This window comes from Dermacentor albipictus, chromosome 7 (genome assembly GCF_038994185.2).
Source record: "Dermacentor albipictus isolate Rhodes 1998 colony chromosome 7, USDA_Dalb.pri_finalv2, whole genome shotgun sequence".
Taxonomy (NCBI): domain Eukaryota; kingdom Metazoa; phylum Arthropoda; class Arachnida; order Ixodida; family Ixodidae; genus Dermacentor; species Dermacentor albipictus.
This window is the reverse complement of record NC_091827.1, coordinates 135,428,648-135,445,959: the sequence shown is the minus strand read 5'-3', so window position 1 is coordinate 135,445,959 and position 17,312 is coordinate 135,428,648. Positions and strand designations below refer to the sequence as shown.

Here is a 17,312-nt window from a genome sequence, read left to right as displayed (position 1 = left end):
ACACTGCCCGGGCCGTCACCTTGCGGAGCGGAAATAGCTCCACCCACTTTGTAGAGTGATCGACCCCTACGAAAAGGTACTGAAAGCCCTGCTTACTCTTTGGAAAAGGCCCCATTAAATCACAGGCAGCCAACTGCCAAGGCCGCTGACTGTCAATCGGCTTCATTAAACCCAGCGGATAGCCACCGCGAGATTTCACTGTCTGACAGATGTGGCAAGTCCATCAATAACACAAAATATCGCACTTCATACCGGGTCAGGTGACAGTGTGGCTGAGTCTTGCAAAGACCTTCGAGCCACTCAGGTGTCCAGCCAGTTCTTCATCGTGAGCGTAGCACAAAAGCGCACGCCTCAGACTTTTCGGTATCACCACCTTAAACAGGTCAATAGATTCGTCCTTGGTAACAATATATCTCAGCACGAGCCCATCGTGGTCCAGCAGGTAGGAATCTTCAGAAGTACCAGCAATACAAGCTGGCCCGGGTCTTTCTGCGCTCGTTGCAACAGCAGCAACGTTACGGCGCTCCATTTCCGCTACTCTACTATCAATTTCCTTGCAAAATAAATCCTCCTGCTGGGCCTTTAGAAGCTCCTCTCGGCTGAAATGAATCGCGGTTCCTCCAGAGGGAGAGCTGGTTCCATTGCTTCTTTTTGGAGATACTGCAAAGGCCTCGGTCTCCTGTGTCGTGGTACGCGGCTGTCTTTCTGCGGCTAACCCCTTCTGCATACGCGCGAGGACATCATGCGTGGTGACATCGTGTTCATTAAAGGCACAGTCATGAACGGTTAAGTTACCACCAGTGCCGGGCAATCTATTCACAATGCTCCCCTTTGACTGGTTTACAACTATTGCCCCCAGTGAGGGAGAACTCTCGTCACCGCTTGGCTGTACAACGCCAAAAACCTCTTTTACCACCGTCTCCTCTATAGATGAGGGCCCGAAGATGGTCTCCCTCTCTTCCTCGGCCACTTCACCGCTCGCACAGGTGGGCACGTTGGTGGCTTCCATCGCTCGCCTCCAGCATCAGCCGGGTAAGGAAGCGGCGCACGCGAAAGCGCGCCTGCGACGACGTTTGTGCTCCCCTTTCGGTACTGCACTGAAAAGTCGTAGTGTTGTATTAGAAGTGCTCAGCGTGCCAGCCGACCCGCAGGTTCGCGAAGCCTCATGAGCCAGTTGAGCCCGCTGTGATCCATCTGCACGACGAATTTCGTGCTGCCTAAATAGATTGAATCTCCTTAGTTGAATCTCCTTAGTGCAAACACAATCGCTAAGCACTCCTTTTCCGTCACGGAGTAGTAGCTCTCCGCAGGGAGCAGGACCCGACTAGCAAAAGCCAGAGGGTGCAGGACACCATCGAATTCCTGAAGGAGGACGGCCCCCAATCCCAAATCACTCGCGTCAGTCTGAGCGGCGAATTTCTTGGTCAGGTTAGGCAATCTGAGGCGCGCTGGTTCGGCGATGGCTCGGGACACACCGCGAAATGCCTGCTCATGCTCCGGTTCCCAACACCACTCCACAGACTTCCCCAACAACTTTGTCAGCGGCACCTGGAGTTTCGCACAAGATGGAATAAATGACCGGTAGAAATTGGCCATTCCCAGGAAGTGGCGGAGGCCACGAACATCTTTGGCGGTGGGAAAATCCAGGAGATCCCGGAGCTTTTCCGAATTCGGCTCAATGGAGCCTCTCCCTAGGGTGAACCCCAGCAAGTGGACTCGAGTTTCCACCACTTGTGCCTTTGCCGGATTTAGCGTCATGCACGCTGACCTGAGCCTTTCAAGTATGTCCCCAACGTGACGTATGTGCTCCTCAAACGTTTCTGAATAGATCACGATGTCGTCGAGGTAGCACATGGCATGGGACCATTTGGCGTCGCCCAGAACCCGATCCATTAGCCTCTGAAATGTGGCTGGAGTATTGCACAGACCAAAGGGCATTTGCTAAAAATTGAAAAAGTCCACGATGGCATGTGAAGGCAGTCTTTGCTTTGTCCTCAGGTTCCATCTCTACTTGTAAGTAGCCTTTAGCAGCGTTTGGAATCGTGAAATACTTTGCTGAACCTAGGCTGCCCACAATTGATTTGATGCTTGGCAACGGATAGGCATCTTTATGGGTAAGTGCGTTCAGTCGACGGTAATCAACACAAAGGTGGAAACTACCATGTTTTTTAGGAACCAGGATGACAGGACATGCCCAGGGGCTATCGGAACGCTTGATGACACCGGTCGCCAGCATCTCGTTAAGCACACCATCGATAGCCTGTCTCTTAGACAGGCTAACTGGCCTGGGGTTGCACTTCAAAGGACGCGCATCCCCAGTCTCGATTCTGTGGCGCACAAGGTCAGTGCAACCTGGGTCTTCTGTGAACAGCTCGTCATAGCTGAACAGAACTTCGGACATGTCAGATTTCTGTTTGAGGATCAACCCTATCACACGGGTGATCAAAGGGTGGAACGCACCACCTCACACAGGCACATCTACCTGAGCAATAGTATGCGCAAAAGACTGCTCTGGAAGGGGCTCAACCCCCTCATCTAGCACGCCGCGCGGGCCAGGCACTCGCCCCGCGCCGAAACATGCAGGAGCCAGAGGGTCGGCAAAAAGCCTGAAAGAGAAAAGAACAGTGCCACCCTATAGCCTCCATTCGCAATGTCTGCCATTATATGGGTCTTACGAAGAAAGTCACGACCCAGAATCACGGGAACACTCAAGCCAGGCTAATGAAGGAAGAGAAGGTGCCTCGTTCGACCATCCTAATGAATAGACAGCCTGGCTGCCGCACCTGCAGGAACGGAGTCTCTGGCTAGGTTAAAAGTTGCTTGGCATTCTCGCAAGCGAACGAAGCGCTGCTACAAGAGGGTCAAAATGTTTTCGCCAAACAAGGAGCCACTGGCCCCTGTGTCGAGGAGCGCGGCAAATTCGCAACCGGCAATAGTGACAGTGATGAATGGCGCGAATGCATCCACAGGTAAGCCCGCACGATACATGGAGGGAGCGACAATCACTTCGGTCGGACGTGTGTTCACACCTGACCCCCATCCTCGTTCCCCTGGCGAAGGGGGCGTCTGGGGCAGTAACGAGCAATGTGGCCCTACTCACTGCACTCGAAACAGCGGACTCCGCCACGTGCATTTTCGCGGTTGAAAGCGCTTTGCTCCGGTCCTCCTCCTTCGCCTGCTGTGCTGCATTCAGGCCGTTTGGGAAATGCGTCTTCGGCTGGACGCACGCTGCTGCGGATTGTTTAGCGTATTTGAGGGGGCGAATTGGGCTTGTGCGCCGTACTGGCCGCGCACCGCACGTACGCATGAGGATCCAAGGCGCGTTCGCTGATTCCCCGAACTTGTCGGTTTTCAAAGCCCACCGCAAAGGCGGACTGCGCGGGCGATCGCTGTTGGTGTGAGTGAAAGAAAGTTTCCGTCTACGTAAAGCGGGGCTCTAATGCTTCGTTTGCAGGCGGTGGAGGGTGGTAGGCACGCATGGCCAACAGGTCCCTTTGTATATGTTTGGCCTTGGCGGCCATGTCCTCTAGATCACGGAACTGACTACCGTGCAGGTAGGTTGCAAAAGTCGGGTCAGCCTGCCTTATCCCTCGCCTGACTCTCTCATTGCTGGAGGCCATCAGCTCTGCCATCAGAAACAGCTCCTCCATCGATCGCACATACTCGAGGAGCGATTCCTCCAGGGCCTGTGTCCGCAAGTCGAGCTCACGCAGAATCCTACGATGGCGGTCAACGGGCAAAAATTCCTGGAGGAGAGCTGCCTTGAAATCTTCGAGCGTCGTTGCGCAGTTGCTGGAAAGCCTGCACTGCTGTGCTGCTCGCTCTTTAAGAGCGACGGGCACAACCCGAGCTATCATTTCGTGGTCATCAAGCCCTACAGCTGCCTGATAGTGCACCAAACCGTCGAGGAAGTCTGTCACACTAACCGCATCCGTGTAACCGCGATATGTGGGCACTGCCAGCTTAACCACCGGCTGCGAGTGCCTTGGCGGCTCCAAGGAAGTCTGGAGAGCCCTCAAAAGAGGCTAAATTAGTCACGTGGCTTCGCTAAGCAACGCCACCGCGTCTGGTGCGCTTGACTCACCAGGAGCATCTGCCGTCGGGATTTGGGCATGCTGGGGCACCTGCAACCCTTCCCTCATTTCAGTTAGTGGTACTTCGCTCAACTGGACGCGACCTGAGGCTACCTCGCCACCTCGCACAATGGCGCTCGCGGCAGGCGGCAATTCCATACTCCCTCAGCGCTCGCCATCGGCAGTGGAGGCCACAGCCGCGTAGCTCCTCTATACGGGTGGGGTTCGTGGAAGTCTCCTTTCTTTCATGGCAGCAAGCTCATCGTTGCTTATCACTGCATTGGGAGATCCGCACCCGTCGCAAAGCGTCGTGGACATACCACGCGTATCTAGGAGGTTTGCGCCAGCTAAGTTAGCATTCCGTGTTACCTGCTCTGGGAGTGGAGTAGTGCCTTCTAGCTCGACACCAGCATCGGCTGAGTAATCGAACAGAGCAACGTCCGCGAGAGTCATAGACAATGACGAATCCTTGAAGCTGGAAAACATGGCATGTCCAGCCGATCAAGCGGGTCTCTCGCTCGGTACGCACAGCAGCAATGCAAAGGCAGTTACTGCCCCACGTTGGGCGCCAAAATGTGGGCTCACTCTACGTCTCCCACACGGCGTCACCTAGTATCCCCCCCCCCCCCCGAGAAGTGGAGCTTCACGAAGGCGTATGGCGATAGACCCACCGCAGGTTTGAGCACCGTTTGAGTGAGAACCCCACGAACTCGAAACAAATCAGCAGGGGTGTAAGTGGACAGATATGCCAAGCATGACAATGCGGCAGTGTGGTTGTAACACTGAACAGCTGACTATGCGCGTATTCACTAAAATTTACTGCAAGTTGCCAACAGACAGAGCAAGCTTGGACAGTCCCAGTGGTCAGGTGCTCGAGTGAGTTTTGCTTCAAAGGAGGGATAAAAAAGGGGCACATCTGTGTGCTTTGCTGCAAATGATGCTTATGTGCATACGTGTGGTGACACTACGTTAGTACAAGGCAAGCAAGAAATATTAATATTTCACAGTGGTGTCCTGAAGTAGCACACTATCTTAACAGTGTTACATTCTGTAAGACAGTTCCGGCGCACATTTTCCTTACAATTTGGATAAGCTTCTGTGTAATCTTGGCACTTTGCTCAAGGTGCAAAACAACCTTGGGCCGTAACAAAGCATATACATGATGACACCTTCTTCTGTGAATACAGCTCGTGGGCTCACTCTACGTCTCTCGCACGGCGTCGCTTAGTATCCCCCCGGAGAAGTGGAGCTTCGCGACAGCATACGGCGATAGACCCGTCATAGGTTCGAGCACCAAGCCGAAAGGCCTGGCCGGCTCTGGCCGTACGTATGGGTGCTCTCCCAGGAACACGAGACGTCCAGGGCAGTCAATGCATTTATTGATGACAATATGGCCAGCCCGTACCAGACTGCACCCAAACACACTGAGCACACTCGGCGCTTGCGGCCCCCCCGATGGCGGGGGAAGGCAGGTTCCACGGCACGTCGAACAATGGTTCGCACACGCGGGCCGAAATGCGTTCTCAAACCCTACCTAGCGCTTCCCGTCACCGACACTGGTCAGCAACGGTTCAGACACGCAAAATGTGACGCACCGAGTGCCTGCGACTGCCGCAAGGGCGGAACGCAGAGCCATTCAGTAAGCCCCACTTACGCAAGCTGACAAAGGACGTGAACGTCCCCAGGCCAGGGGCGTTAGGGACACAAATAGCCGGTCGCTCCCGTACTCTCGTGACCGGCGCTTGTCCCTGCTGCAGCTCGACTCCCCTGCGCTCGGCGATCTTCCCCAGTCGGGGCTTCATCCCAACATCATGCCCCACGTCCCAATCGGAGGGCTGCATAGCATGACGTCGCGGGACGCAGCCGCTGTGCCCGGGGAAAACGGCGCGCGGTCGAGGGGTAGGCATATGGGGGGGAGGGGGGTGCTTCCTGGCAATGGCGAATAAGTCCACAGCCGGAGGTACAGCAACGACTGCGCCCCGGTCGACCAAAGGAACTCCCACAAGCTTCAAGCAGCAGGCTGTGTTTTAGCACAACTTGCACGGTGACATCAATTTGAAATGAGCTTAGAAATATATATAAATTATAAGATTTGCAGCCTATTTGCGTAACACCAACAAATATGTATAACAGAAATAATAATCACAAACCAAACCACCACATTTTGCAAAAGGTCTATGGAAACAGAAGTTTTTGGTCATCTAAGTTAGGGGAGAGCTAGCTTCTCAGGTTAGCAGCACTGGTTGCATGCATTAGCAGTGACATAATAAGATGTTTCTACAATAAGGCTCAAAAGATGCAAGTCTTAAAATGACATGAAGTATGCTGTTTAATAGAGCAGTGTGGCTTTGGCATAAGATACACACAGAACAAATTTCACACATTGCAGGAGAAGGCGGAATATAAAATCGATTTCATAAAGGACAGCAGAAACACCAAATTTAAAAGGCAGAACAACACAGTCTTCCTACACTAACTGCCAGTTATCGTACACATTTTAAGATGTGCTTGAATCGACTAATGTTTTTCATGCATGCTATTCAGGTCGATCACAACTTTTCTCCCTTTCATGTAGCGAAAATTTCAGTTCAAGTTCAGTGATAATCTCGTCTTTTCTGTCTGGTCACTTGGCACCCAAGTCCATAAACATAATAATTAAATGTACTCACACGTCCCCACATGATAACTTCTTTCCGAACTTGGAGTGTGACTTGGAGAGCTGGGCACGGTGCTTTTCGGCAGCTAGGGCCAGCTTGTCAGCCCGCTGGACCTGTCCCTCGCGCTCCTTCTCACGCAGCTTGTCGAAGCGCTTGCGCACACCTCCCAGTTCCTTCTCCAGCTTGGCCTGCACCTTGAGCACTGACTTGTGCTCCCGCAGCTTGCCCAGGGGTTCTGCCAGCACGTTTGCCTCAGCAGACTCTGCACAGTCATGGCCACTGGCACTGAGCAACGAGAAGTAGCTCTCAAAGAGACTGACAAATAAAAATAACTCCTAAGCTATTCATTATTACAGTGTAACAGTGCACACAATGGGTGAAAGGCACTGTCCTGTCTGTTTCCCCCATCCTGCCATCTGCGCTGTTTAGCGATAAACCTACTAGGCAAGCTCACAACCCTTGAGCTGGTTGTTACACTGTATTGTATTCTTTTTAATTTCTGTGTAGCCTGATCCATATCGTAAGCTGCCACATTAGTACAGGTACTCTTTCGTTCCATTCTCATTCTGAAGTAACATATTGACGTGTGTGATAGTTTAGTGCTTTTTGTAAACTAGCTCTTGTTGCATTGTAGAATGTACCTTTCGCATACTCACGTGACCTATGTAATAGTAGCTGTGTACGAATATTTTAAACTTCGATTCGAATCAGTTATTATTCGATTCAAATCGAACACCTTTACTGTTGAAACTTTTGAACGCCCTGAAAATTGCTGTTATTGGCTCCTTAAATCAGCTTCACTGCAGTACAAACACTCAAATCACGGTAGTAACAAGCACAGTCATCATTTATACATGTCTTATTGCACATTGCAGAGCAATCACTTATGCCTGTGAGGATACAACACTATTCACATGTGCACAATCTGATCAGACATGCCTTATTTTCTAGATAGAATTCGAGAAAATGTTCACAAAATTTCAGATAATGAAGCTGCGTCTTGCACTGAATGACAATTTGATAACAGTGGTGTTAGCAAACACCGGCAAAAAGTAAAATGACACGTGGTAATACACTGGTGAAGTTTTTCTTTTTACCTCCCACAGATTAATGAGGTCGGCTTGTCTCGCTGCTCATTTCTGTTACAAAAAGAAGTTCAGCTTGTCCATGTTACAATATGGCCAATTTGTTACACCATGGACTGGCTCCCGCACACGATGATAGGATTCAGGAGAAACCTCTCAGCGCAGGACGCTCTGTTACAACTAAAACATCAGATCATAGACGATTCGGGCAGATCGACAAAGGCAATTCTCAGGTTGGACCTAAAAAAGGCCTTCGATAACGTAACACATGCAACGATACTGGATAGAGTAGGCGAACTAGGACTGGGAAAACGCACGTACGATTATGTACGCAATTTTCTAACGGGCAGAAAGGCAAAGATCACGATAGCGGACCTAGTTTCGGAGGATATCGAGATAGGCAGCGCAGGTACGCCACAGGGCTCGGTCTTATCACCGATGCTATTCAATCTGGCGCTTATGATGATGATGATGTGTGGTGTTTTGTGGCGCAAGGGCCAGGTTTGGCCAAAGAGCGCCATGACAAATGGTGGTGTTAACGATGTATTATGGAAGATGTGACTTGGCTGTAAAGTGGCCTAAAAATAGTCGCTGTAAAGTGCCTAAAATCTACGTGCTGTAAAATTATGGCGATGACTAATGACGAGGACTGTGAAAATTAAAATCCATCGTAAAAGAATGATGCATTGTTTAAAATATGTGAGACGTTAAATTGCTTACAGCACTACTGCCTCGCCAGAGCCCTTGAACCACAAGGGCCTAGAGGCATGTGCTATTCAAAATAATTATCGCAGCGGCATCCTCTCAAGAGAGGGAGCGCTACGAACGTGTGGGGCTAATAACATGCAACACAACATCTTTCAAAAAACCTGAGATGGCGTTGGTGTCAAAGAGTGGTTCTGGACCAAGTAACATAACAGGATGAAGGGGGATGTGGTGCCTGTATGCTAAGAGAAAATGTTTTTTTCTTTCGGGTTCGGCTTCCCGACACTCCAGTAGGACGTGGAGGATGGTCAGCCTCTCCCCGCATCTACCACAGGTTGGGGGCTCGTTTCCCGTGAGTAAGAAGTTATGTGTGCCAAAAGTGTGTCCTATTCTTAGACGGCAGAATAGGACATCTGTCCGGCGGGATTTTGTTACAGGAGGCCAGAAACCTAATTGTGGCTTTATTACATGCAGTTTATTATTTGTTTCCATGTCCCACGAGCGTTGCCAGTAGTTCCGCAGTTTTCTGCGCAAGTAGGGCCTCAAATCTGTGACAGGGACTGCTGCGGTAGGATTTACAGAATACGATGCAATTGATGTGGCCATCTGGTCCGCCAGAACATTGCCTTCGATGCCCCTATGACCGGGCACCCAGCATATGATGACATGCTGGTTACATATATACGTTTTACATAGGACGGAATAGAGTTCGTTGATGACTGGGTTTTTGTGCTTAGAAAATGACATTAAGGCCTTCACAGCACTTAGGGAGTCCGTATATATAACTGATTTCTCAAGTTTTGATTTCTTTATATACTTTACAGCCGACAGCAGTGCGTAGGCCTCAGCCATAAAGATGCTTGTTTCCGGATGCAGTACATCGGATTCCGGGAAGGATAGGCCGACGGCTGCATAGGACACCCCCTCGCGTGACTTCGATGCGTCTGTGTAGAACTCCGCGCAGGAGTGTTTGTATTGGAGTTCCCGGAAATGCATTTGTATTTCGATCTCTGGAGCGTGTTTTGTGACTTGCATGAAAGATATATCGCATTGTATCATCTGCCACTCCCAAGGAGGTAGCAGCTTAGCTGGAGGCATTAGGCGAAGCTCGAGGAGTGGAACATGCATTTCATGACTAAGCTCCTTAACACGCAGCGAGAAAGGCTGTCTTATGGAGGGACGATTATGAAAGAGTGTAGCATATGTCATGTCATTAACGGTATTATAACACGGATGTTGAGGATTAGAGTGCACTTTCAGAAAATATGTGTGGCTGATGTATGTTCTTCTGGAGATGAAGTGACCACTCGTTCCATTCTGCATATAAACTTTCAACGGGACTTGTCCTGAAAGCGCCCGTGGCTAAGCGGATACCTAGATGGTGGACAGGGTCTAGCATCTTTAACGCACTCGGGGCGGCAGAATGATAGATCACGGCGCCATAGTCTAATCGTGATCGAATGAGGCTTTTATAAGAGTTTCATTAAACAATTCCTGTCACTACCCCATCTAGTCTGGGATAGGAGTTTCATTATGTTCATCATTTTTAGACATCTTTCTTTAAGATGTTTTATGTGGGAAACGAAAGTGAGTCTGTAGTCAAGTGTAACACCTAGAAATTTGTGCTCTTTGTTTACGGGTATTTGTTGTCCACCCAGTTCTAAGCTAGGATCTGGGATCATTCCTCTCTTTCTTGTAAAAAGAACGCAAGAGCTTTTGTTAGGATTGATCTTAAATCCATTCTTGTCTGCCCACATCGACACTTTGTTCAGGCCATGCTGTACCTGTCTCTCGCACACTGCGAGGTTACAGGATTTGAAAGCTATTTGAATGTCGTCCACGTAGACAGAGTAAAAGATGGCAGGTGGTAATGAAGCACGAAGCGTCTTCATCTTCACGATAAAGAGCGTGCAGCTGAGCACGCCTCCTTGGGGTACACCCGTTTCTTGCGTAAAAGGACGTGAGAGTGCATTGCCGACTTTTACCCGGAAGGTACGATTTGACAGATAGCTTTTTATTATATTAAGCATATTACCGTGGATGCCCATTTCTGACAGGTCTCTTAAGATTCCGTAACGCCACGTTGTGTCATACGCCTTTTCCATATCGAGAAATATCGATAGGAAGAACTGTTTATGTATAAATGCGTCCCGGATATTTCCTTCAACACGTACGAGATGATCGGTTGTGGACCGCCCTTCTCGGAAGCCGCACTGATACGGATCAAGCATTTTGCTCATTTCAAGGAAATGGATGAGTCGCCGATTAATCATTTTTTCAAATACCTTACAAAGGCAACTCGTGAGGGCGATCGGGCGGTAACTTGCCACTGAAGGAAGGATCTTTGCCTTGTTTCAAAACAGGAACCACAATGGCTTCTTTCCATGCAGTTGGGAGGTACCCTGCAGCCCAAATGGTGTTGAAAAGTGTGAGTAGCGTAACTTGGGTGTCATTGGGTAGGTTTTTGATCATTTCATACATGATTCTGTCAGATCCCGGTGCAGAGCTCTTGCATGAGCTCACGGCAGCTCTCAACTCAGCAATACTGAAAGGGCAGTTGTACGATTCATTCTGTAGACATTTTCTTTTGAGTGGCTTACATTCTTCTATTTGCTTATACTTCAGGAAGGATTTCAAATAATGTTTTGAACTTGACACACTCTCAAGTTGTTCGCCAAGTGAGTCTGCCTGATGTTGCAGCGTATCACCCTGTGTGTTTACCAGAGGGAATGAATATGTTTGTCTCCCTCTAATTCTATTTACGCGGTTCCAGACTTTCGCCTCATCTGTAAACGAGTTGATGTTCGATAAAAACTTTTGTCAACTATCTCTTCTGGCCTGTCGGCGGGTTCTCCTGCCTTGAGACTTAACTTTCTTAAAGTTAACAAGATTAACAGTTAACAGTTAACAGTGGGCGAAGCACGTAGCAACCCCCACGCTTTGTTTTGATTCCTACGTGCGACTCTACATTCATCGTTCCACCACGGGACATGCCGTTTGCATGCCGAGCCACTTACTTCACGTATGCATTTACATGCGGCATCCATTATGAAGGCTGTGAAGTATTCCACAGCAGCATCGATTTCTAAAGAAGACATGTCATCCCATGATATACTAGTTAAATTTCGGAATTCCTCCCAGTCTGCTGTGTCAATCTTCCACCTCGGAGCCTGTGGTAGATATTCATTTTCTTTAAGTGTTCTTAATAGTATGGGGAAGTGGTCGCTTCCGTAGGGATTATTCGTAACTTCCCATTCGAGTTCGGGCAGTATAGACGGGGAAACTATGCTCAGATCAATTGATGAAAAGGTATTGTTTGCAAGACAGTAATAAGTGGGTTTCTTCTTATTCAGCAAGCACGCACCTGAAGAAAAAAGGAACTATTCAACAAGACGTCCTCGCGCGTCTATACGAGAGTCGCCCCACAGGGAGCTGTGCGCATTGAAATCGCCAAGAAGAACATAAGGTTCTGGCAATTGATCTATATAGGATTGGAATTCGTGTTTCGTTAACTTGTAGTGTGGGGGCACGTAAAGAGAGCTAATGGTGATGAGTTTGTTTAGGAAAACAGCTCGAACCGCCACTGCCTCAAGGGGCGTTTGTAGCTGTAAACGCTGACAGGAAATACTTTTATGAATAAAAATGGCAACACCGCCTGATGATACGACAGCATCATCGCGATCTTTGCGGAACTTGACATACTGTCTCAGAAAGTTTGTGTGTTGTGGTTTTAAATGTGTTTCCTGTAGACACAGCACTTTTGGATTGTGTTTTTGTATAAGCTCTTGCACGTCATCAAGGTTCCTAAAAAGACCTCTGACGTTCCATTGAATAATTTGTGTCGCCATTTTGAAGGTAAATAAGTGCTGTGTGTATGGAAACGGAGGTGATGCCTTAAGTTACAGAGCTCTTTCGAGGCCCTGTAACGGGCGTTCTACTCTTTCTGGAGCGTTCGAGGCAGCCTCGCCACTCCTTAGGCGCTTGGTGCGCCTTGAGGATAGGTGTACTGTCCATTGCCTCTTGTGAGGCGCCGGACATGTGCTCTTGCGAGCGAGAATTTACCAGCGAGGGCCCTGCCTTGGAGGGCAAGACCCCTGCACCCACCAGCCCGGAGGTCGATGGGGCTCCGTGGGGGATTTGGCTGCACTGGCTGTTGCCAGCGCTGGAAGGGGCCGCGGAGGTTGGGGCAGCCTCAGCTGCGCCCACCTTCGGGGTCGGTGGCCCCGTCTGGTGGGTTGACGGAGCAGCGCTAGCTGCAACCGCCGCCGGGGCAGATGGCGTGACTGCCGACTCGCTGGTTGTGGGTCGGACAGCCGCCGGTGGCCATTGTGTCGCTGCCCCCTGACGCATCACATCGGCAAAACTTTTCTAGGGCAGGTATGAAACCCGCCTGCGTGCCTCTTTGAACGATATGCTCTCTTTTACTTTGATGGTTACTATTTCTTTTTCCTTCTTCCAGGAGGGGCACGACCGCGAGTACGCAGCGTGCTCCCCATCACAGTTTACACATTGGAGAGCATTCTCACAAGTTTCAGTGGTGTGTTCTTGGGCACTGCATTTAGCACAAGTTTGGCGACCTCGGCAGCTCTGCGAGCTGTGGCCGAAGCGCTGGCATTTGAAACAACGGAGTGGGTTTGGCACGTACGGCCTGACACGGAGCTTGATATACCCGGCGTCGATTGACTCGGGCAAGACACTTGAACGAAAGGTGATTATTAAGTGCTTCGTCTGGATCTCTTTACCTTCTCGCCTCATCTTAATTCTTCTGACATTGATCACATTTTGTTCGCTGAAGCCCTCCAGGAGTTCCGCTTCAGTCAGCTCAAGCAAATCATCATCCGACAAAACACCGCGGGTGGTGTTCATTGTACGATGCGGGGTTACTATTATGTGGGTCTCCCCAAATGACACTAGCTTTGGTAGTTTGTCATATTGCTTCTGGTCGCGGAGCTCCAAGAGGAGGTCGCCGCTTGCCATCCTCGACGCCTTGTAACCTGGACCAAAAACATCAGTCAAGGTCTTTGACACAAGGAACGGTGAAATGGTTCGCACTGGTTTGTCAGTCTTTTCAGAGTGAATAACGTGAAAGCGGGGGAAGTTTTGGATTTGGCGCCCGAAAAACTGGAATAAATCTTCGGTGCGCCCTCGTTTCTGAGGGCGATCAGGGAGTTTGGGGAAATGAGTTTCCATGAAAATGTATAAAAATTCGGCAACAGTGCCGACCGCCCACCACGGAGCCCAACGAGGGGATGCGGCAGAGCTTGCATGCAAGTCTGCACGACGCCAGCCGTACGCCGCCACTATAGCCAAATATGGTGTACCCAAGATTGGATAGCCACACAGGGTTAACCCTTGCCGCCAAAAAGAAGGAAGTAAATAGAAGAGAGAAGAAGACAGGAAAGATGTAAAGTGAGAGATAAAGACGAAGGTTTGAGAAGAGAGAGACAGGAAAAGGCGACTACCGATTTCCCCCGGGTGGGTCAGTCCGGGGGTGCCGTCTACGTGAAGCAGAGGCCAAAGAGGCGTGTTGCCTCCGCCGGGGGGCCTTAAAGGTCCGAGCACCCGGCATTGGCTCAACCCCCAGGATCCCCCTTTCCCCGGACACGGCTAAGCCGCGCACGGCTACATGCGGGAGGGTCCAACCCTCGTGTGCTCGGGTCCGTGGTGTCGCAACACACCAAACGCCTGCTTGCGCAGACGCCCCTGCGGGGCTGGCGCTTATCGGGCTGCCAGCCAAGCTACAAGAAATCGAAGGTCTAAATCATACCTTATACGCAGACGATATCACCCTATGGGTGAGAAACGGAAGTGACGGGCAGATAAAACAAACGCTTCAAACAGCGGTCGAAACAATCGCAAAATATCTAGAGGGAACAGGGCTAATATTCTCGGCAGAGAAATCGGAGCTGTTACTGTACAGACCGACTCGCAGAGGTCACAAACCAGGCAACTACAGGGAAGAGCTCACCCATAGAGAGGAGATACAGTTAAAGACGGCTGATGGGAAACCCATACCCAAGGTCGATAAGATCAGGGTATTGGGGCTCCTCATTGAAGCCAAGGGCAACAACGGAGAAACCCTCAGAAGACTGGAGGGAACTATCGCGCAAATCATGAGGCTAATCAGAAGGATAACAAATAAACATAGCGGGATGAAAGAGGAAAACACGATCAGGTTAATACAGGCCTTCGTAATAAGTAGAATAGTGTACGTAGCGCCGTACTTAAAATGGCAGGTCGCGGAAAAGATCAAACTAGAATGCCTCATTCGGAAAATATACAAACTAGCCATAGGACTACAGATCAGCACCAGCACGGACAAGTTGCTGCAATTAGGCCTACAGAACACTATAGACGAACTCATTGAAGCGCAATGTACGGCACAATATGAACGCCTCTCTAAGACTAGACAAGGCAGACAGATCCTAGAGAGATTAGACATAGGTTACCACACACAGCATGGTGTCAAGGTGGACATCCCGAGAGATACAAAGGAAAGATTTGTAATACCTCCCTTACCAAAGAACATGCACCCAGAACACAATGAGGACAGAAGAAAGAACAGAGCGAAGCAAATACAGAATAAATTCGGCAGCGACAAGGACGCAGTGTTCGCAGACGCGGCTCGATACAGTCGCAGACGGGGATTTACGGCAGCCGTAATCGATAGGGATAAATGGTGCAAGACATGGGCGACGATACGCACCACAAGTAACGAGATAGCTGAAGAAGTAGCTATAGCGCTCGCAGCAGCTCAGACTAACGCAACCGTGATAGTCAGCGACTCTAAGACGGCAATAAGAAACTTTGCCAACGGCCGAATCTCCCCGGAGGCACTACGAATTCTTCTTGCAGGAGGGCAAAATTATAAAAGAAAGATATATATCTCCTGGACACCCGCTCACACCCTCGCGGAGGACGGCAACAACGAGGCGGCACATGACGCGGCTCGAGGGCTTACGGACCAAGCCGCAGCCGCAAGTGACGCCCCGACACCCTCCGGACGTGACGGTGCGGTAAATGAGTGGGAGTGGGAGGACAGAATGACAACATATAATGACATTACGAAACATTATAGGTTACAGAGGTGCATATTCCCGCGACCTCACACAAAATTGACAAAAAAGCAGTCTGTCGCATGGCGGCAGTCACAAATTAGGACGTATCCGAATCCTGCGCTCTCGCACATAATTTATCCGGATGTATATCCTACGGACAAATGCAAAACATGTGAATCCAGAGCCGCTCTGGAGCATATATAATGGGAATGCCGCGGGCTAAATAACAATAAAGAAAACGCGGCCTCTAGCAGCAGCCTTCGCACGCGCTGGGAAGCCGCGCTGCTCAGCCCCGCCCTCGAAGATCAATTATGGGCCGTCCAGCGGGCCGAGGATGCCGCCAGGACCCAAGAACTCCTGGCCGTCACCTAGGCGGGGCCTTTGACCCTCCGCACCAACTCGCAGGGCACACAATAAAGTTCTTTCATCCTCCTCCTTCTCCCACAGATTAATGAGGTCGGCTTGTCTCGCTGCTCATTTCTTTTACAAAAAGAAGTTCAGCTTGTTCATGCTACAATATGGCCAATTTGTTATACCATGGACTGGCTCAGCAGATTCATGTTATATAGCTATGCTACTTTTAATCATACGTGGTGTTACAAGAAAATAGAACTTTGAGTTGAAATATTTTCATCAGAACATCAGACAAAGACCTGCAAAAGCAGGAGAAAGGAATCCTGAATGTGGTGCCACAATCTTTAAAAGGCCTGGCTTAAAGAGCGGCCTCAAAAGCCGTGCTCCGAGTGTGTGCTCTCTGCACTGTTCCTCCTAAAGGTGCTGCCGCAAGATTCTGACCTTAGTGACTGTGCCTGGTATATACCACCAAGCCTTGCCACATGAGGAAAATTAACGCAAGCAAAAAGATAACTCACACGCAAAGAAAAGACGAGCATGACAAGTTTAGTGCTTGCCTTTGCCTCTTCTTCCCGTGTGAGCTGTCTTTTTTGTTCGCGCTGATTTTCTTTGTCAGCAATGCAAGACCAACTAGCCAAACGATTAACTATTTAACAGTGCAGAACAAAACAAAAGCAAGCAATGTTATACGTCACATTTTTGTAGTTTCTTTCATTCAACAATACAGATACTGATGACAAGATGTGTATGTGAAGTAATCTTTTTTTTGTTTAAAAAATTTTCTGCTGTGTTCTTGAATTAAAAATATTGTAATGGGTGCATTGAAAAGTTCCGAGGGTAACGTCTCTTCGTAACCGAGGAGGCAGGTGACGCAGAGCAGGAACAGCTGGTTGCCCGAACGGCTCACACTCGTGCCAAGCACTGGCAATCCGGCTGTCCCACTGGTTGCACAGCAGGCATGGCAGAGACGATCCGGCTGGCCTTGTTCTTGTGCTCTTCTTCATTACAATTACCCCCGGTGCAAAAGCGGAGCCATCCTGGCGACTTACGACGAGGAGACGAGCGGGTCATAGAATTGTATGAGGCGGCGCACGTGAACAACATCCCGTCCACGGTGGCGCTTGTCGGATGTCGATGTAAGCCGCTCTATGACATAGTTGAACGGAGAGGTGCATTCGAGGATGCGGTATGGTCCATCATACTGCGAGAGAAGTTTTGTCGAAAGTCCAGGCGTGGTAGAAGGCACATACAACAAGACAAGGGCGCCGGGGGCAAAGTTCGGATTCGTAGCGTCGCCATCACGATTGCCTTTTTGTCGTTGTTGGTCAGCGGAGGTGAACTTTCGGGCTAATTGACGGCATTCTTCGGCGTATCGGGCGA

At 49.8% G+C, this 17,312-nt stretch overlaps 1 protein-coding gene across 3 annotated transcripts in view; it reads right to left on the bottom strand.

Moving 5' to 3' along the window:
* Positions 1–17,312, bottom strand: part of LOC135911545 (1-phosphatidylinositol 4,5-bisphosphate phosphodiesterase classes I and II-like) — a 590,731-nt gene that overhangs the window by 112,439 nt on the left and 460,980 nt on the right. For all 3 annotated transcript variants that reach the window (XM_065443866.2, XM_065443867.2, XM_065443868.2), the window contains one exon: positions 6,743–6,992. In XM_065443866.2, coding sequence (XP_065299938.1) covers positions 6,743–6,992 — 250 coding nt within the window. The remainder of the gene's footprint in view (positions 1–6,742; positions 6,993–17,312) is intronic.